The 20,577-nt window shown below is 43.9% G+C and overlaps 2 protein-coding genes across 5 annotated transcripts in view; one reads left to right on the plus strand and one right to left on the minus strand.

Moving 5' to 3' along the window:
- Window positions 1-300: 300 nt before the first annotated feature.
- Window positions 301-5,534, plus strand: cyp51a1 (cytochrome P450 family 51 subfamily A member 1). Its single transcript, XM_006787942.3, has 10 exons — window positions 301-578; window positions 679-777; window positions 2,002-2,178; window positions 2,294-2,420; window positions 2,529-2,703; window positions 2,934-3,053; window positions 3,568-3,763; window positions 4,097-4,192; window positions 4,291-4,459; window positions 4,583-5,534. Exons 1-10 carry the CDS (start codon window positions 417-419, stop codon window positions 4,759-4,761), a joined length of 1,500 nt encoding a protein of 499 aa, XP_006788005.1. The 5' UTR covers window positions 301-416; the 3' UTR covers window positions 4,762-5,534.
- A 1,172-nt stretch (window positions 5,535-6,706) lies between these two features.
- Window positions 6,707-20,577, minus strand: part of akap9 (A-kinase anchoring protein 9) — a 64,893-nt gene continuing 51,022 nt past the window's right edge. For 3 of the 4 annotated variants that reach the window (XM_006787940.2, XM_006787939.2, XM_006787938.2), the window contains 28 exons: window positions 20,022-20,198; window positions 19,462-19,566; window positions 19,033-19,185; window positions 18,498-18,584; window positions 17,046-18,071; window positions 16,484-16,618; window positions 16,352-16,396; window positions 16,093-16,233; window positions 15,459-15,503; window positions 14,379-15,362; window positions 14,163-14,220; window positions 13,275-13,390; window positions 12,791-12,979; window positions 12,435-12,602; window positions 11,700-11,805; window positions 11,421-11,616; window positions 11,104-11,254; window positions 10,663-11,007; window positions 10,264-10,554; window positions 9,921-10,153; window positions 9,730-9,835; window positions 9,344-9,538; window positions 8,838-9,038; window positions 8,423-8,655; window positions 8,245-8,339; window positions 8,013-8,160; window positions 7,544-7,674; window positions 6,707-7,243 (listed from right to left, as the gene is read on the minus strand). In XM_006787940.2, the coding sequence (XP_006788003.2) occupies window positions 7,200-7,243; window positions 7,544-7,674; window positions 8,013-8,160; window positions 8,245-8,339; window positions 8,423-8,655; window positions 8,838-9,038; window positions 9,344-9,538; window positions 9,730-9,835; window positions 9,921-10,153; window positions 10,264-10,554; window positions 10,663-11,007; window positions 11,104-11,254; window positions 11,421-11,616; window positions 11,700-11,805; window positions 12,435-12,602; window positions 12,791-12,979; window positions 13,275-13,390; window positions 14,163-14,220; window positions 14,379-15,362; window positions 15,459-15,503; window positions 16,093-16,233; window positions 16,352-16,396; window positions 16,484-16,618; window positions 17,046-18,071; window positions 18,498-18,584; window positions 19,033-19,185; window positions 19,462-19,566; window positions 20,022-20,198 (5,904 nt within the window). In that variant the 3' untranslated portion in view covers window positions 6,707-7,199. The remainder of the gene's footprint in view (window positions 7,244-7,543; window positions 7,675-8,012; window positions 8,161-8,244; window positions 8,340-8,422; window positions 8,656-8,837; window positions 9,039-9,343; window positions 9,539-9,729; window positions 9,836-9,920; window positions 10,154-10,263; window positions 10,555-10,662; window positions 11,008-11,103; window positions 11,255-11,420; window positions 11,617-11,699; window positions 11,806-12,434; window positions 12,603-12,790; window positions 12,980-13,274; window positions 13,391-14,162; window positions 14,221-14,378; window positions 15,363-15,458; window positions 15,504-16,092; window positions 16,234-16,351; window positions 16,397-16,483; window positions 16,619-17,045; window positions 18,072-18,497; window positions 18,585-19,032; window positions 19,186-19,461; window positions 19,567-20,021; window positions 20,199-20,577) is intronic. The other variant, XM_006787941.2, reaches the window with a different exon arrangement.

Raw genomic sequence — 20,577 nt, forward strand, 5'->3', positions numbered from 1 at the left:
CCCCAACAAACTGCAAACCAGCTCATTTATTGCTGTAAACGTTTATATAATAATATATTTCGTTATCTTTGCAGGACTTTAACGTCGCGTATTGTTGAATTCTGGAGGTATAGGAAAAAGTTTAAAAAATTTTTTTAAAAAAGGTCTTAAAATCGATGGTCGCCCTGCTGGTGTGACATCATGTAGCAAGACATCGGTTCAGGTAGCCTCAACCATTCACAGCGAGAGCTGCTTGACTGACACGTGGTCAGCAACCAATCAAAATCCAGCATTGGTCAGGCGGGGGCAGGACGAGTGTTGACAGGTCGAGACTTTGGGGAAATATCACCAACTGTTCTCGACCGAGAGCCTTTCAGCGGGTGGACGGTGACCGGGGCCGTTTTTAAGGGTTTTGTTTGAGGGGGCTATCAGGAAAAATGTCGATGCACATTTATCAGATGAGCGCTAAACTGCTCGGGGACACTATGGGGAAAATGAACGAGAACCTGACCTCAGTGGTGTTAGCAGCGTCCGTCTTCACCCTCACTCTGGGATACATCTCCAAACTGCTGCTCAAACAGTCCACAGACGAGGACGCGGTGAGTGTGCTCAGACGAAAAACAGTTACCGTTATCTAAGCTTCAGTTTCAATCCACTGTTATTTTTTTTATTGTTATTTATTTATGTCTCTATGCGCAGAAACATCCACCCTACATACCCTCCAGCATCCCCTTTCTGGGACATGCCATCGCTTTTGGAAAGAGCCCCATTGAGTTTCTGGAAAATGCCTATGACAAAGTAAGTGTTTTTTAAAAAAAAATGAACCTGCGACTGTTTTCAATCAGAAGAAGTGAAACAGTTTAATAATCAGTCCTGAAATATGAAGATTAGCTGCTGTCCCCCCCTCCTCCAAATTACTTTAAGTTATTAACTCTAAACATTGACAGCGGTTCAAAGATTGAACAAAGCAGATGATCATGAAAGAGACAACAGGCCAAGGCAACTCTGGCTCTCTCCTTGTACCTCCTGACTGATTTTGCTCTAGTTTTGGTATTTGTAAACAGTATAAATCATTTATGAAAAATGAGAGAGAGAGAAAAATAAAAAGCACAATACAAAAAAAAGCTAAATACAGTACAATATCCCTGCACCTAATCTGATTTAGGTTCCATATCAAAAGGGAGTGGGAGGATGAGTACACTTATTCAATCCCACCCCTTCTCTGTAACTTATCAGTTGTTATTTATCCAGCTTCTTTACTGATATAAACCTCAGTGACAGCAGTAACAACAGTAAAATACAAAATATTATCATATTATCTTGTTTTTACATATACATCAAAGCAAAGTACCTCTAATTAAATAGAAAACAAGTAAAATCCGATAAAGCAAAGATGCCCCATAAGAAAAAAATCTAAATGGACTACAATTTCAGTGTAAACATTCAAATACCATGTAGCTTATTACTATGTAATATGACACAAGAAGGAACTCAATAGGTAAAAATGAAAAACAATGAAACACTAAAAAGTTGAATGTAGTAAAATAAACTTTCCATCGTGTTGATGCTCATGTAAAGATCTTGTCTTGTGACTTCTTAAAAACATGATCCATCATCTAGAGCAGCGGTCCCCAACCTGTTTTGCGCCACGGACCGGTTTGTGCCCGACAATATTTTCACAGACCGGCCTTTAAGGCGTCACGGATAAATACAACAAAATAAAACTAGTATTGGTACCGAAAAAAAATAAGATTTATTCAAAACACACGTGAAAAGACCCAGGAAAACCGAGTTAACGAAAAAAAACGATAACAAAATAACGCTAAAAACCGATAAAAACCCTGAAAACCATACATTTCACACCCGAGTCTCAACTCTCGTGGCCCGGTACCAAATGACTCACGGACCGGTAGCGTTAATCTGTATATATATTATTTAGTTTTTTAAACTCAGTTGTCAGAGCTTTATTTTACTTTGACTCCTGCGTCTGAACTCCTGCGTGTCTGCTGTTTCCCCTCACAGTACGGCCCTGTATTCAGCTTCACTATGGTGGGCAAAACATTCACCTACCTGCTGGGCAGCGACGCAGCCGCGCTGATGTTCAACAGCAAGAACGAAGACCTGAACGCAGAGGACGTCTACTCGAGACTGACCACTCCGGTGTTCGGCAAAGGAGTCGCCTACGACGTGCCGAACCACGTGAGTATCCCAGAACCTGAGAAGTTCACGCCTCAGAAGGAAGGTGGAAATGTATTAAAGAGTTTCTGTATGCTAAGATCAGCTGAGATGCATGTTTCCTTTTAATCTGCTGCAGATTTTTCTGGAGCAGAAGAAGATGTTTAAGACGGGGCTGAACATTGCTCGTTTTAGGGAACACATCGAGATCATTGAGAGAGAGACGATCGAGTATTTTCAGAAATGGGGAGACAGCGGGGAGAGAAGTAAGACACTGATATTTGCAACGCTGAGTCCAAAACAGTTAACCATAAAACTTGATAAAGATCAGATCAAAAACCAAACGTTTGTCAGTGAACTTTGACCTGTTTCAGACCTGTTCGAGGCTCTGTCCGAGCTGATTATCCTCACAGCCAGCAGCTGCCTGCATGGGAAAGAGATCCGCAGCATGCTGGATGAAGGCGTGGCCCAGCTTTACGCCGACTTGGACGGAGGATTTACCCACGCTGCGTGGCTCCTGCCGGGCTGGCTGCCTCTGCCCAGCTTCAGGTAGGTCTCCCACACATCTTCATGCAGTACAGTGCTGCGTCTGCACACAGGGTGAAGACGACACTGGATTTAATTTGACTAGACAGATTTAAAAAAAACAAAACTGGAAAAAAAAAGATAGCATCACACAGGCAAAAGAAATACCAGAGGGATTCAATATGATATAATACAAACAGCCCAACACTGTTTGGAAATATTTACCTCTGTTTTTTTGTTTGTTTGTTGTTTAGGAAGAGGGACAGAGCTCACAGAGAGATCAAGAACATCTTCTACAAAGTGATTCAGAAACGGAGGAGCTCTGAAGAGAAAGCAGATGACATCCTGCAGACCTTCATGGACTCCACATACAAGTAAGGTGACATCAGCGGCTCAGAACAAGCGCTAAAACAACAAAACAGCCCAGGGTCAAAGAGTAGGACAAAACCAGACCACAGGTGTGGACATTTGCTGTATAAGTAAACAAAGAGCTGGAGGAGAAAGCACAGTTGCCACTATAGACTTACATACTGTGTGTTTATAAGCGAGGAATCAACCTGTGTGTCAGATATTACTGCTAATGAGCCTCTTCCTTGATACAAACAAACAGAGAGCAGCAGGTTTGTCTGCAGGTCTGTGAGCATAAGAGAAAAATCCATAAATTTCTGTCAAATGAGGTAACGCACTTATTACCTGCGATTACATAATGACAGTGCAAGTCAACATGCAAAGAAACAGTTTTGTGTTTAGTGTCATGGTCCAGCCCTGAAAGAGTCAAAGGAGACTTGGTTTAACCCAGAATATTCAGATCTTATTATCAAAAAGAAATAAAAATTAGAATTAACTCTATGAAGGATTGAGAACTAAAAAAACTTTCTCATTCTTCAGAGATGGACGGCCGCTGACCGATGACGAAATTGCAGGGATGCTGATCGGCCTCCTCCTGGCGGGTCAGCACACATCCTCCACCACCAGCGCCTGGCTGGGCTTCTTCCTGGCCAAAGACAAGGCCCTGCAGGAGCGCTGCTACGCAGAGCAGAAGGCTGTGTGCGGGGAAAACCTGCCTCCACTCAACTTCGATCAGGTAAAAGTTGCCCGTGGACTGTGATAAAAATGCAGAGGTTCATTACTGCTAATAATAGTCAAGAATAAAAAAAAAAATATGTGCAGGGTTTAAATGTGAAATGTAAGTATTCTCCCTCAGATGCTAACTCTGATTTGTGAGCGATACCGCAATAATTTTCTACAGCCAGCAGGGGGAGTAACAGGAGTAAAGATGTTTTTAGGGCCCCCCTGCTGCTGCATTCAGGTGGAGGTCTACATAAATTTTAAAAAAAAGCTGAAAGAGGTTATTTTATTCCTCAAAACCAGACTGATGCTCCAGATATTTTCTAAACGTTCATGTCGCCATCTTTAGCTGAAGGATCTCAGCTTGCTGGAGCGCTGTTTAAAGGAAACCCTGCGGCTCCGCCCACCCATCATGACGATGATGAGGATGGCTCGCTCTCCTCAGGTATGGGTCATTCCTCAGCACTGGATTTTATGATGTCATGTATACGTGCAGACAACCTCAGCTGACTGCTGTACCTGCTCTCTCTTCTGCTTTCTCAGACTGCAGCAGGATACACCATCCCTGTGGGCCACCAGGTGTGCGTCTCCCCGACTGTTAACCACCGGCTCCACGACACCTGGGTGGACAGGATGGAGTTCAAACCCGATCGCTACCTCAACGATAATCCTGCCGCAGGGGAGAAGTTTGCCTATGTGCCCTTTGGAGCCGGTATGAAGAAGCGCTTTTTTGTTTGCTGTAAAATCAAGTAAACATAAAACACCTCAAAGCCAAACCAGTCATCAGTCAAACTGAGTTCAATGAAATCAAATCCATCCTGTTTTCCGCCTGCAGGCCGTCATCGCTGCATTGGGGAAAACTTTGCCTACGTCCAGATCAAAACCATCTGGTCCACTTTGCTCCGCATGTACGACTTTGACCTGGTGGACGGACATTTCCCCACAATCAACTACACCACGATGATCCACACGCCTCACAACCCCGTCATCAGATACAAGAGGAGGAATCAGTGAGAGACGGAGACATCCGAGCATCGGAAGTAAAGCTCGAACCTTGTGGGGACTTGAATCGAGGAAAATTGACATCAGTGCACTTTGCTCTTAATGCCCAAGCTGTGCTTTTATTCTTCCTGTATTTCGTCTAGAGTCTGGCTCTCTTCACGAATGAATGTTTGTAGATAAGTGTGACTTTCTGCAGAGAAAAACAGGGGCTGTGAGACTCCAGCGTGAAAGCTGATGCTCTTATTCACAATGTGAATTCTTTAAAAACAATACAAATGGAGAAATAACTAGCTCCTTATAACGTCTTTAGACTGAATAAAGCCTTTGAGTCAAGCCGGGAAGATGTATTTACTTAGAGTTAATCATCGATTTTGCAGCAAACTTGTAGCTAAAAGTTCTGAACACTGGAAACTTGGTTAAAACCACGAGGTTCATTTACAGCTCTCTGATGTTTGGAGCTATAAGGTTAGTCACATGATCTTCATCTGCAGAGGAGTTTTGATCAGTTGTGTATATACAGTATATATTTTTTCCTTGTCCTGAGCTTTACTCAGTATGAGGGTTTAAACTTGAGAAGAGAGAAAACAACCCTGTGCTATCTGAATAATCTGCTGAGGAAGACCATGTGATTTAATTAAAAGCTTTGGGGTGGGTTACTAAATCTGTGGGGAATCTTTTATTCCTGAGATGTATGTTAAAGTTTTCATGCTGTGAAGACAAAAGAAAGAAAAAAACAAGTGAAACTGGTTGAAAAATCAATAAAAATATGAAAATGAGCCTCTGAACCCTGCTGTGTTACAGAGTGTGCGTCAGGATGGGGGATCTCCCACCTACAAGCAAACCTCACTGATGATGAGATCTATACTGAGCCTCGTGTCAGCTAATGCCAGAGGATGAACATTTTATCTTCTAACGCAGCTGTTTTTCGTCATTTTGGTTAAATAGACTTGGCCGTGTACATTTACTCATGCACTGTCCAGTACTTTGGGTTACTTCACTATATTTAGGGAATAGGGAATAACTGTGGTGACCCATAAATTGAGATGACATCATGGATCTGCTCTGAGCCACTTATTGCTTGCAGTGGTGATGGACAGGCTGACAGATGAGGTCAGGCAGGAGTCTCTGTGGACTGATGTTTGCAGATGACACTGATCTGTAGCGAGAGTAGGGAGGAGGTGGAAGAGAGGAAGCATAAGGTTTTCATTGTGAGTGATTGTAAGATGGTTTGGAGGAGGTTGGGACAAAGGATACTAAAATATGAATGATAACTAAATATGAATCTCCCAGGCAGGAGGAAAAAAGGAAGACCATTAAATGGGTTCATGGGAAGGCTAACATGCATAAGGGCTGTGTGAGAGGAGAATACTGGGGGGATAGGACGAGATGGAGGCAGATGAGCTACTGAATTACATTTTCTAGGATTAATCAGTGTTTGCAAAATCAGTTTTTCTAAGTGAGAGATCACAAAAAAATATTTATCACTGTGTAAGTGGGGCTTACACAACTTTTGAGTACATTTTTCCAGTAATACTTTATACTTCACCTTAACTGACTGTCAGTAACCTTGTACTAGGTTTTACCTGATGACTGGCTATTGCTGAGAATTGTAAAGTACGATAGATGAAGTCAGTAGGAACAACATCCTGCAGACAGCAGAGGTGAGGTCGGTCAGGATCAGGGTAAGTAATAACACCTGAAAGAATTTATGAAAAGCTTTTTGAGCTCATTTTTACAGCTTTGACCTCCCCTTGTGCTTTTTAAAAAGCTCTCTATGCAACATTTTTTTTAGTGTTAAAAGAAATAATTAATCACTTTCAAAAGGACTAAAGATGTCCTCAGCTGAGTTTGTGTTTCTATTGCTGGTTTATCTGAATGAAGCTTGATGGTGCTAAATTTTTCCACAAAAAAGGTTTAACATTGCAAAAAAAAGAAAAAAAGAAATGAAGCAAACCTGTTTGAAATAACGTAGTCCTCTTTATTTCAGTTTTTGACAAAATACCCAGAAAATTCAAAGCTCCTAACGCTTTACAAAAATACGTTCTCTACAAATGTCCTCTGTAGTCTGTCCGGCCTAAACAAAACACAGTGTAGTGTAGAATATCCAGCAGCAGCCTCCTTAACAGTAAACCCAAACATCCTCTACATAACGCTCCACCCATACAACACAAACATATAAATTAATCACAAAGTCTTAAATTAGCATTAGACAAATTATACATGATTGTAGGTCATCCACAACAAAGAGGCAGATTAAATTACAAACGTAGCTGTTTTTCCAAGTGCCGGCGACCAAAAGCCTGAATACAACATGTCGTACACTGATAAAAAATGTGTTTTGGTCCACATGGAAAGATACAGTCCACACCAGAATGGTAGAAAACAGCAGAGCGCTCAGCACGAGAAAAAGGCAACTGAGTTTCTTCAAGCCAAAGTTAACGTGTCAGCATCTATCTTCTCAAGCCAAAGTGCAATTGAGCATATGAAGAAGCACCTGGGGAGAGAAAAGAGGAGTTGAGTAAATATGCCAAACCCCAGGGTACAGATCACACCTTTACACATGCAGGTATTTCACAGCGCTTGCTTTGGGTGCAACAATCAGAATATGTGAGTTCACTGCTTCTCAGCTTTACAGGGCAAACACGTACTGTACTGTAAGCAGACATAACCAAATTTGTAATCATGTATATTTCACATATAGATAAAAGTGTTTTTCTCCAATAGAATTTGAGATGATGAAGAAAGCTGTAACTCGATCGCATGTAATGCATGTGAGCTGGGCTGCTCGTGTTACCTGATGTCACGCTGCCCAGCCTCCTCTGCAGGGCCTCCAGCCTGGAGATGTAGTCGGTGAGCGCCCGGTCGGGGTCGTAGTTCTGCAAGTGGGAACAGGTGAGTGGTCCGTGGTCTCCAGACATGTGAAACCTGCACATTAGAAACACAGATTTAAGAAAGTCGGAAAGGATCTGAACTCCACATTAATGCAAAAGAGAAAAGAAAAAAAACATCAGTTTACTCTATACAGTACTCATGAATATACATTAGCCTAAACTAGTGTCCAAAGTGATCCTTCATCATAACTTTACAAATCAGTTTCATTATTTTTAATTACTCAGACTAAGTTTGAAGCTTTATTCTGAATAATTTTGGTATTTTCTTTCCTTTAATCAGACAGGAGACAAAATAAGAAGTAGACTGGAAACATTAAAAAAGGAAAACGGTTTAATAATAAATATTGTTAGCATCCTGATTGATAGTTTTACCTGTGATGTGTGGAGGAGACAGCCGATCGAGGGGATTCCCGCCCACTTCTCCCCCTGCTGCTAGATATTCCTCCCCCGCCACTTCCTCTATCTCTGTACATCTCCAGACCACCTGGGTGAAGATAAGGGGAATCCCTCGCCTCTGTACCTGCCGGAAATTAAGAAAATATTATGAGTATCACATGTAAATGACAATATAGAGAGGTTACAAGCTGCTCTATGCTTTGGTTACCCAAGATCTGTCCTGTTCCGTTCTTACTAACAGCACAGGAGGCCGTGGAGCTCATTCCCGTCGCCCTGTGCCATCGCTTCACGAGAAAACGCATTCTAGATGAACAAATATAATTGGTTTTAGACAAAAAACTAACAAAAAAAACGTTTAAAAAAACCCCAAAGCTTCAGCTTCCCACCTGGAGAGGGCGATAGAGACTCTGGCGATAGAGCGGAAGCGCATCGCACCCCTGCACCGCTGACTGAGGGACTCCAGGCTGGAGAGCGACGGCCGACCGCCCATCCTGGTCAGGAGTGATAACGTGGCCTCCTCACACTCCTGGAAACCACCCAGCAGTAACAGCAGGTACTTCTTCTGGTAGATCAGTGCTTTACGGAAGCTTTCTGACCTCAGGTACTTCCCATACATCCTCTGGAAGTTAAAAAAAGAGATGAAGGGAGAAGAGAAGACAGCAGTTTAACTTCAGAGGCCATCAAATGTCTTTTAACACTGAACTCCAGCATTTAGGCGATGTTTCTGCATCGTTTCTTTGGGTTAGTACAATTAACTTATTACTCATATACAAAGCAGTTTATGAGCAGTGATCTGCTGACCTTGAGGGCAGCATTGTCGGCATCAGGCCCGGTAATCTCTCGCAGGTTCTCGGACCTGATCTCTCCCCTGAGTCTAGCCACCTGAGACTGAGCTAAATGCAAAGCTTTCTCCAGACGGATCTTCTCTCGAGCCCAAGCTTCCCGCTCCTGAGAAAGCAGCAACCCTGCAGAGTCCATCTTTGATGCTCCTCGTCTGCTGGACTGCAGAAGATAAAACACTCTTTAGTCAGAGGTGAATGACAGAGGGTGGAAACAATAATATGTATCATTATGCGAGCCAGTTTGAACGTTTACTTAAGTTCTGAATGGCATTTTGAAGGAAACATAGGATTATAAAAATACCTTGGTCATTATCTTTGTGGTATTTGTCTCTACCACATGTCATGTGTATGTAATATTACGTTTTTAGACCAACCAGGACGGTCACGTGACTGTTACAGAAAAAAATAGCACTGTAGTATTGTGCTCCATCTCAGAATCAGCAGGTTTTTCTGTGGTGTACTCACACTGTCGCCTGATCCCAGTCCAACCTGCCGATAGCGTCGCAGTTCTTCTTCCAAGCGGAGCGTGTGATTCCTCAGATCGTTCTTCTCTTCGGTCAGACGACTGACGAAACCTGTCAGCTCGGCGTTCTGCCTCAGCAGCCGCTCAGTCAGCGTGTTGGAGGAGCTGGAGGAGCCTCCTGCCAGCAGGGACGCACTCTGAGGGAAACAAGACAAGCAGTCACAACCACGTGTAAAGCTCAGCAGATGTTGTTTAGTAAACGCAGACGCGAACAGCTGATTCTGGCTGGAGACTAGCAGTGAGTGGGTGTTTCTCCTTTTCACATTTCTTTATTTATCCAGAAATATGCGGTGTAGAAGGGAAAACAAAAATGAGACCGTGTGCTGACCTCAGGGACGGAGGGTAGACCAGGGGACTGCTGCAGCAGGGTGATGACCTCATTGAGACTGGACTGGACCCAGGACAACTCTTCACTGTCCACCTCTGCAGTAAGCCTGAACAGTAGAAATGCAGTAAAGCTGTTACAGAGGAGGTCTGTGTGGTGTGATTGTGTTGCAAGTAAACAGCCGTTTTGTTTACCTGCCAGTGGTTTTGCTCGCCATGCTGCAGACCTTTGAGGAGATGACTTGGAGTTTGCTCACAATCCTGTCCACCGTGCGCCACGGGCCGTGATGCGGCCCACTGCTGTGGCCTGTTGAAGAGACCTCTTTCTGAGGGGACGCGCTGGAGCTTTCTGTGTGGAGGTTTCCGCTCTTTTGCTGGAGCACCCAGTCTTTGGTGCGGTCCGTGGAGTCACTGTGCCACACAGCCTGCTGTTAAGATAAAAACAACAGAGCTTCAATGCTCCTGATAACAAGATCAGAAACAATAAATGTTAAAGAGTAACTAAAAGTCTTTTTAAAGTAAATTCTGTGCCACTCACACTCCGGCCATCAGCCTCCACAGGTCCCGTCCCCTCCTTCTGCTCTCCTAACTGGTTCAGTCTTCCCTCCAGTCTCTCATTCTCTTCTTCCAGACTCTGTCTGTTCTCCAGCTCTCTTCTCAGCTGCTCCTGGACCTTTGCCATTTCTGCCTCCAGCCTCTCCAGCTTGGCCTGAGCCTCTAGCAGTGCCTCTTGGTCTCTTCTGAATCTCTGACTCACCAGCGTCAGCTCCTCCTCTTTTCGTACCACCTCAAGCTTCTGGGCCTCAACCTGACTGAGTAGATCCACCACCTGGAGAGGGAAACCATGTTTAATCATGATACAGTCAGATCCTAGCCACTGATAAAAGGCCTTGAAGTCTGGTGTCATTAGACAGTTAAAGCAAATGTAGCATCGAACCTGTGTATGCTTGTCGTCCAGCTCCCTTTGCAGTCTTTCCAGAAGACCTCCTCTCTCTTCAGAGCTTCTCCCATCCTTCTGAACCTGCTCCTCATGGAGGTGACCACCATCAGAGGAAACGCCAGTCCGCAGGTCTCTCTCTCTCCCCAGAGCAGTGCTCATCTCTTGGGCCTTAGCTCGCTCTGTTTCAAGCTGGACCTGGAGCTCCTGCAGGCGCCTGTGGAGGCTGAGACGTTCCTCTTCAGCTTGATGGGAGAGCTGAGAGGAGGCCTGTCGCTCCTGCTCCACAGTCAGTTTCAGCTGTGCTACGTGGTTCTTCTGCTCCTCCAGAGAAAGCTGAAGATCCTAGTGGGAAATTTAAAAAACACAATTTCTTCTCAAAAATACTCAAACTGTGGGGAAAAACAATGACGTCATGCTTGAATGCTCCTGCCATCTTACCTCCAGCTCTTCTCGTCTGCTCTCCTCAGTCCTCCCAGTTCGACACTTCTCCTTCTCCATGGCCCACTGAAGATCTCTGCTCTTCCTCCTCTCCTCTGTCAGCTCATCATTTAGTGCATCCACCTCTGTGGCTTTCTGGGATACCTCCGCCCTGTTGACATCATTTTAAGGCTACATTTTCACTGTACTACTTTTAAATAAAATCTTTTTAAACTCTTTACTTATTATGCAAATATATCCAAAACTATGTGATTTTTATCTTAAACATTTGATATGTTTTCTGTGTTTTCCAGCGTTGCTTTAATGTCTGGTCTAACCTGAGTGTGTCCAGCTCTTTGAGGTGTTTGTGTTGAGCTTTGAGGGTTGTCTCCAGCTCCAGTTTAGTCTGAGACAGTTCACCCTTTAGCTCCTCCACCAGCAGCCTGTCAGCCCCCCCGGCTCCATCAGCTCCAACTCGTTCCCTCTGCTCCTTTATGCTACCTTCACCAGCCAATGAGACAGCAGACCGGGCACCTGAAGGACGAAGGCAGACGTTTAACAGATATAAAATACAAAAAGACTTATTTTCAGCTAAATGAACTCTGAACTTAGATCACCTTGGTGGAGTTGCTCTAGTTGGCCACGGAGCTGATGAATCTCAGAGATGAGACTGGACCTTTCTGCAGTGCGGAGTGAACCCATCGCCTCTCTGTGCTGGGCGTCCTGTATTTGAGACACACAAACAGCCATATGATGACCGATAGGTTCAAATAACTATCTACTGAGTCTGAAGTAAACTGAGCGAAACTACATTATAATGTTGTTGTTTTTTTTTTTTTTTTTTTTTTTAATCTTATTTATACCATATCTATTTGTTTTTCCTTTTGTTTTGTTTGGTCCCTTCTCTTCTTTTGTTTTCTCTGTTTTTGCTTAGTTTGTTCTTTTGCGGGGGGGGGTGTTGTGTTTTTGTGTGTGTGTGTGTGTGTGTGTGTGTGTGTGTGTGTGTGTGTGTGTGTGTGTGTGTGTGTGTGAGAGTGTGTGTGTGTGTGTGTGTGTGGGCAGAGACTGGTTCTCTGCGGTGTCTTGTCTAGTGTGGACCTGGTAGGGGGAGAATTCGGGTTGGGGGGTTGGATGGTATAATGGACATACAACTGTTCTGGAATCTTTTTGCTGTTGCTAACTTTGTATGTCATTGTTGAAATCAATAAAACAAACTATCTACAGAGGACCCAAACTATAACAAATTAACGAGCAGCTTATACTCAGGCTAACAAAATTCTACAGTCTTTTTCCTGCAGCTGATGAACATTTACAACAGTTTTTGAAGTCATTATGGTGAACTCTTTACAGACCTGCTCAGCCAGTCTCCGCTCCAGCTGATTCAGGTGAATGATGGCGTCACTGGTGTCCAGCAGGTCCAGCTGGCTGTAGAGGGCATTTTTCAGCACGTTGCGCTCCTTTATAAACACCTGCCGAACTGCATCCAGGAGCTCTCCACGCCAGTCTACACTGCCGGACATCTGCAGTGAATCAAACACACAAATTCGGGCAAATTCAGAAGAGGGCTTTCTTATATTTTAGGGCAGTTGACTGACTTTGATGTGACAAACAGACCACAGCGGGATCTTCAAACCCCCCCTGGTGCTTTAAACTTTAATGGTTTTGACTCTTTGGGCTGCTGTAGTGTTTTGCGGTGAGGTTTCTTTACCTGTGATTCTCTGTGTGTCTGCATCTGGCTGATGAAGTTTTTTAGGGACTCTATAGTATCCAGCAGGGCGTCTCGCTCCTTCACCCAGCCTTGGACGTTGAACCGGTCGCCTGGCTCGCTTTCAGAAAGTGGGAGCTCTGACAGAGAAAGAACCTGCATGCCTTCTTGGTGCACTTCACGGAGCAACGTCTAGAGACAAACAATGCAGAAAAAGTGTAACTTTTACAACGTTTCTGAAGAATAGAAAACAAAATATTGCTCAAATTTTTTGCATGCTCACAAATACAGGCAAGGACATTTGGGAAAGTTCATCTGGAGGCAGCGTTTTCAGTCACTTAGGTGAGTGATAAAAACACTGCATCCAGATGAAAACAATCAACTTTCTGGGTTTTGTTATATACATTTCACATGGTGGGAAACATACTACACAGTACCTGTAGTTTTATTACATCACTCATGGTTCATTAGTAAGTGAAAGCTGTACCTTGATCCGGTCTGGCAGTGGTTCATCTCTCCTGGCTCCCTCTGGAGTCGTCCTGAACTCCTGTTGCAGGCTCGGGAGGTCATATCCTGTCCTCTGGCTGTAGTCTGAGCTGCTGTCTGCATGATGACAAAAACATAATCAGAAAAGTGAAGCGCAACAAAGAAAACAAATGCTAAACAAGCTAAAATTAAGGATAAATGAGCTCTTTTTGGCACTCAAAGTAAAAAAAAAAAAAGTCGGTTTCTGTATACTGTTACAAATATGACCAAACTTTAATAAATTGAAGTTAGAGTACTTTTAGCTGCTCCCTTTTGCCAAAGGGGGTCTCTAGACACAGAGAAACATGTTTTAATTTGAATAGAGACTTCTTGATGCAACGCATTACCCATTTATCCTGGCTTGAAACTGACACTAGGAGTACATTGACCCCCTGAGGCTGGATTTGTCTCTCCTCCCGGACTCAAACCAGGTAACGAGAGTATATGCAAGTAATCTCTATGAATCAAGTGTCAGGCTTCACACTGCTTTAAACGTCTGTTTTTAGACATTTTTTGTAACTATCATTGATAAGGCCCATCCACATGCTGTTCAAACCTTCAGTTTGAAAGGTGCAGCCAATAACAGGCAAGCTGGCTCAAACGAAGAGGAGCAAAAAATTTCAGACAGGATGAACAGAAGGGCTCCAGCAAAGCTCAGTTAAGATATGTCGGTTGGTTCAGAGAGCTCTTGAGGATAAACAAAATTCCAGCCTCTCTGCTTTCAGTATTCATGCAAAGCAGGTTGTAGCCTCACATTAAACTGACAGATACACTCTTAAGAAACCAACTTTCCTACAAGAGAAATGAAAATCGATTTACTCTAGTTTTGTTTAAAACACTTAAAACTTACCACTAGTGTAGCCATCTTTGAACTGAGACGCAGGACGGTCTTGTCTTGATGTAGGAGCCTAGAGAGGATGAAAAAAAAGATTAAAATCACAGACTTTCTGTGTTATGATTGGCAGAAAGAAGAAAGCCATTTAAAAGCATCAAACTACACTGATAAAAATGTAGAACAAGCTAAGGATCCAAACAAACAGACATCTAAAACATCTCGTTTCCTCACTTCAGCAGACCGCAGTTTTTCTATGATGGCCTTCAGAGCTTTGCATTCGTCTTCCAGCGCCTGCGTGTCCCTGCGGAGGTTCTCGCTCTCTGAAATGTGCCGAGCCTCCATATCGAGGATTTCTGCTGCATGGAGCTCCTGCATCTGTACGATCTTCTCCTCGTATTCTCCGATCACTTCCTCCATCTCCTCTTTGGTGGCAGATTTGTTTTCCTGGCTAAGATCGGACATCTGAAGAGGTTCGGTCTGCGTGAACGAGTCTGTTACAGTCGCATGTTGCTGCTCTGAGTTGCTGCTCAACAGTTGGCTGGGAGATTTGTTGGAGGATTGGCTGGAAGGGGTGGAGTTTTTTCTGGAGAGAGATGCTTTGTCTTTGGTGCTGCTTCCTTTACCAGCTGCCTGTTTGCTTCCTTTCCTTTTGGGCTGTGTGGTGGAGGAGGAGGAGGTAGTAGAGGAAATAGGCTGAGAAGAGGGAGATGGAGAAGGAGAGGAAGAGGGAGAAGGGGACGGAGGACCAGACTCTGCTGTCTTCATCAAGACTGTTTGTACCTCCTGGAGCTCCCCTTGGAGCTTAGAAATGGAGATTTCACGGGTGTGAAGTTCCTTATGAAGGTTCTCATTGTGCTGCTTGTAACTGTTGAGTTCTTCTTTGGTGGTATGCATGCTCTTTCTCACCTCCTGAAGCTCCTCATTGAGTTTAGAAACAGAACCTTCACTCACTTGAAGTTCCTCTTGAAGTTTCTCATTACGCTCCATGTAACTGTTGAGTTCTTCTTTGGTGGTATCCATGCTCTTTCTCACCTCCTGCAGCTCCTCCTTGAGTTTATAAATGGAATCTTCACCGACTTGGAGTTCCTCTTGAAGTTTCTCATTACGCTCCATGTAGCTCTTGAGTTCTTCTTTGGTGGAAGTCGCATCGTTTTTGACCTTCTCGAGCTCCTGGGTGAGCTCTGACATACTCTCCCTGTCTTCGTTTGCTTTTACCTGGAAGATGATTGGACAGGTGTTCAAACACTATAGATTTATGCTGATGCTGATAATACTGGACATTACAACTGAGACAAAACGTTTCCGCCTTACTTGGAAAAGTTCTCCCTTGAGGTGAGCAATGGTCATTTCCCGCTCCTGAATAAAAAATGAAAATAAAATGAAAATAAAAATCAAACATTATAAATTGAAAGGTGATTTTTTTCAGCACAGGTGAAACTCGATTTTTAGCAACGATGCCCAAGAAGATTAATATCACATCCACGTCTATGTGTAAAGTATAGAGTTAACAACTATAGACATTTAGCTTAGCTGTGCAGAAAGACTGAAAACAGGGTAGAAACAGCAAATTTAGCTCCGTCTAAAGGTCACACAACCCACCCAAACACCTATAAATTAAAAATCTATATCCTGTTTGATTAATCAATGTAAAAGATATATATAGAGAGATATCAAAGTGGCTGTCGTTTGTACATTTGCATTGAATCACACACAATAGCACTGATAAGATCAGTGCTATTGTGTGTTTGTGAATATCAAATAGGTTTACGTCCCACAGTATAAACCTGATCTTTATGCGTACATAGGAGCAGCATGAGCTAGAAAAGTGTGTACTGTGATAATATGTTTTTATGATATGAAGAAATATCATTCTGCAGCAGTGCAGTTTGGGCAGTTTTTCCTGAACTCAGCAGCTATAACAAAGCATGATTTCTAAGCTCTGTACCTGCAGCAGCTCTTGCAGTTTCTCCAAGCTCTCCTTGCAGCTGTTCAGCTCTTCTTTGGTGGTCGCTGCCTCACTTTGAGCCTCTGTTAGTTGCCGTTTAAGCTCCGACACCTTCATCTCTTCGCTCTCACCAACTGATGTCTAAAAGAACGAGGTTGAAGTTCTGAATTTTTCTCTAAGCATGGTTGTTTCTTAGTAAATTACTGTTTTATGCTGTGTTAAATGTAAACATGAAAGGATCAAAATTCTTTCTTCCTACCTTTTGGAGCTGCTCCTGAAGCCTCTCTATCGTTACAGTTTTTTCCTAGAGAGAAAAACTTTTGTCACATACTAGAAAACACTTTGACATTCAGTATGAATTAACCCAGAGAAGCCGTTTAAAAGCACATACACAGAGGTCATCCTGAAGTCTGCTGCAGCTCTCCTTGTAGCTCTCCATCTGCTCTTTGGTGGCTGAAGTCTCCTCTCTGACCTCCTGTAACTCCTGAAGAAGCTGCAACACATTCTGCTGGTCATCAGAGGAGGCCTGTGAAAAAAGGTTACAAATCATCAGACTTATTAGATCAATTCACAATGTGAGACTTTATCACAGGGACTACATTTGCATTTTTGTTGGTTTAATCAATAATTACAGTGCAGGGAAGTGATATAATGTAGAATCCATTATGCAGTTAGGGCTCACAGTGTACAATTTTCACTCACGGACAAAGAAATTCACAATTTTGTGATTGTTTTGTGTCTCTATTTGAACTTTTGGAATAAAATATCGTTAATATCTAATGACTTTATCACTCTGGATTTAGGAATTATTCCAGATAACTTTAACTGTACAGATAAACACATTTTGGAAGCTGAGAGAGCTGGCTTCAGAAATCCTGCCTGGCATTTTCCATTTATTTATTAATATAACGAAACATTTACATAGATTAGAGCAGATGATATATGGTACTCACCTCCACAGCCAACGATGTCCTCTGGTGTGTCCCTGCCTTCATCTGACTGAGCAGATCTACAAGCACAGTCAGCCTCCTTTCATACTCGAGCACCTCCTCCTCAGAGCTGGAAAGCAGCTGCTTCTGCAGCTCCTGGTCTTTCTGCATCCCGCTTAGTCCGACCTCCAGCTCCCGAAGCTTCTGCGTCAGATGAACCACCTTCCTGGTGGGCACTTGTGTTTGTTGACCCAATCTGCTGACATCCATTTGGGGGATGCCAAAATCACCAAATTCATAGCTTTGTGGTTCAACATGTGGCTCTGGAGGTTTCTGTGGGTCCTGCTCCTGTCTCGTTTCCACTGACTGCTGCTGGAAGGCCTCCAGAGTGGCCTGGCTCACCAACGCTGCAGCCACTTTTTCCCTTAGATGCTCCTCCAGGTTCAACATCTTCTTCTGGAGATCCTCTGCATGACTTTGAGACTGCTCCAGAAGGAAGCGACGGTGGCTTATCTCTGAGTCTTTTTCGCTGACCAAGCCTTCGAGCTCCTCAATTCGAACACCCAGCTCTTCCACTCTGGATGATGCACTCTCCTCCAGAGCTTGTACTTGAGCCTGTAAGACAACCAGCCCTGCAGTTTTCTCCCTGAGAGCTTCCTCAAGCTCGCCCTCTGAGCTCTCCAGGTTTTCAGTTTCAGCCAAGGCTTCTGCGCTCTCTTTCAAGCGAAGATAGGTCTCCAGCAGCTTGCTGTGCTCTTTTTTCAGTGCCTCGAGCTCTTTTGTGGCCAAGTCCATTCTCTGCTTCATTTTATCATACTCGTCTTTACTCGGCCCGCAAGCATCACCCTCTGACTCTCCCTTGGTGTCCTCCTCTTCCTCTGTAGGCTGCTTTTGCTCGATATTGGCCAGTTCCTGCTGAAGTTTTTCTATGACCTCATTCAGTTGGTCGAGCTCCTCCTCGTTCTTCCTCTTCAGACGCTCTTGTTCACTCCGAAGGCACTCCACCTGAGACTCCAAGTCTTTTATCAGCTCATCCCTCTCATCCATTTCCTAAAGAGTAAAATCCAGACGTTATGACCCCATTAACAAATAAACATATAGATTTGAGGATCCCATGGCTATGCCGTTATTTCATTAAACATCTGAGCCCCTGGTGTGCTTAGAGCTACTTCAAGTTTTCATTGCCATTTTGATTTTTGGGCCTTGATCAGATTGTAGGCACTTAACAGAGACTCAGAGGTTTAAAAAGCCACTTCACACGAGCAAATGACCACCTCACAACAAATGATGGTGGAGTGGAACTACTTACCGGGACAAAACAAGCAAACACACACAAAAAACATAGCAAAATGGAGCCAACTAAAATAAAAGTAGACAGAGGGGGGAGAAGAGACCAAACACACCGATGCACTTCCACGGAGGTATGCGTATGTGAAATAGACTCCGTTTCTATTTCACATACGCATTTTGCATTACCTTGTTGTCAGAGGTTGTTTCCATGTGTTGAAGCTTAGTGATCTGTTCATTAAGAAGTGCTATTTCATTGTCCTTCTCCTCCATCACCTTTAAAAGTCAGAGATTATAATGTGATGGCTATTAGGGGGAAAAAAAGTTTTTGGAGGATTGATGAAAATTTACTGACTAAGAAAAGAAGAATAAGTGAGTCCTGCACAGCAAAATAAGAGGTGATGGAAAAGCCTAAAAATGTGCAAAATTATATAAGCAACAGAGAGCAAGTATTTAAGAAGTTTATATATATAAAAAAAAAGTTTAGTGAGCAGAAATATTGGTTTTATTTAGAGATTGTGAATAAAAATGATTTTTGGAACTATTAACAGCTGTGAGGTAAACGTTACATATAAGCTTATCTGCTGATGCCACACACGTCACACTCGTCAGTGATAAACCTTTTATGATGTCACCAGTAAGCAGTGCTTCATCTTAAAAGTTTGCATAAACTCAGATGCAAAAACATTGTTCGATGATGTATGGGGGCTGGGTGCCCGTTTACCTGGAGCATGCTCTCCCTTGTTTCCAGGTACTGCTGCTGGCTGCTTATCTCCTTCCTCTGGATCTCCAGCTGCATGTGAAGCTGCTGCACCTCCTCGCTCTTGTTCTCCAGCTCCTCTCTGAACTGCTCCAACTGCTCCTCCAGATTGTGGATCTAAGGAGATAAATCATCTTCAGAGGAGAACACCAGGACACAGTGCAGGGTATGGATCTCACTGCCTAGGACTGAACGACTGGTTCAGCTCATTGTTAGCTACTAAATGTTTATGCACAAGATGCACGTGAATCAACGAAAGAGATTGACAGATACGTAGCGCTAGAGTCCACAGTATGACTCAAAATGGCAAAGTTTCTGTCCAGAATAGTTCTAATATCTGATTTTATATATTGAAAACTGATAAAACATTAAAAAAGGTGATTACTCCACTACCTCCTTCTCTTTCCGCTCCAGAGCTTCTCTCTCCGTCTGTAACTGAGCTTCCAGTGTGGGCTGTCTTGTCTCTGTGATGGATGCATGCTGCTTCTTTTGTTCAACCTGCAACAGAAAACGACACACATCAAAAAAAAAAAAATTGTTTAGCTCAGCAGTTTTTTTTTGCAATGTGTGCAGAAGAAAATGAAGGGAACCCTCTTTAAATGAACTGTTGTAATGACTTATAACATGCTGTCTGTACTGTTATTGTGTGTAACGCAACCTGCACTGCAATTTGTGAACTGAGGAGCAGCCATCCGCGAACACTGGGGGGCAAACTTGACAGCTGCTAGTCGTATCTCAATGTGGGCGACTGAAGTAGACCCACCCACACATTGTTCTCGCTCTCGGAGCGTCCCAGCCCTCCTCCCATTCCTCCTCTAGCTGTCACCTCATCTGCATGCTCTCTCTTCTCTCACACACACTCGCTCTGCCACGCTCCACAGCTATTGTTCTGACTGCTTTTTCCTCTGCTGCTGCCTTCGTTTTGCACCCTTCTTCTCCCTCTCCCTCCTAACCTTCTCCAGAGACTCAGCGCTGGCCAGCAGGGCCTGCTCCAGCTCACGGATCCGGCTCTCCAGCTTGTCAATCTCTTCGTCGCGCTCTCCCACCTCACGACGCAGCTGCTCTGAGCTGAGAAGCAGCTCACTGCACCAATCCGCCTTCTCCTTCAGCTGGGAGGTCAGCCGGTCCACCTGGTAGTGAGAAAAGAGAGAGAGAGGAGGAGGAGGAGGAGGAGGAGGAGGAGGAGGAGGAGAAAGAAGGGGGGGATCAGTTAGTGAGATTTGCTCTCAGAAGCCACTCGCTACAGCATAGCTGGTGCATGAACAGCTAGCTGGGAGGTCAGCTGATCCACCTGAGAAAGGAGGGGGCTGGGAGCGAAACAAGGTGCAGGGACAGAGAGAGAGGGTAGATAGAGATTTTACTGAGGGAGGGTGGGGGGAACAAACCAAGAAGATAGCTGGCAGGTAAGAGATCCACCTGTGAGATGGGAGAACATCAGCAGATCAATGAAGAGGAGGAAGAGGCATCAACAGGAGGATGAACTACGCACTGGGAAACCTACACATCTTC

This window comes from Neolamprologus brichardi, chromosome 22, assembly GCF_056152115.1.
Source record: "Neolamprologus brichardi isolate AB-2024 chromosome 22, ASM5615211v1, whole genome shotgun sequence".
NCBI lineage: Eukaryota > Metazoa > Chordata > Actinopteri > Cichliformes > Cichlidae > Neolamprologus > Neolamprologus brichardi.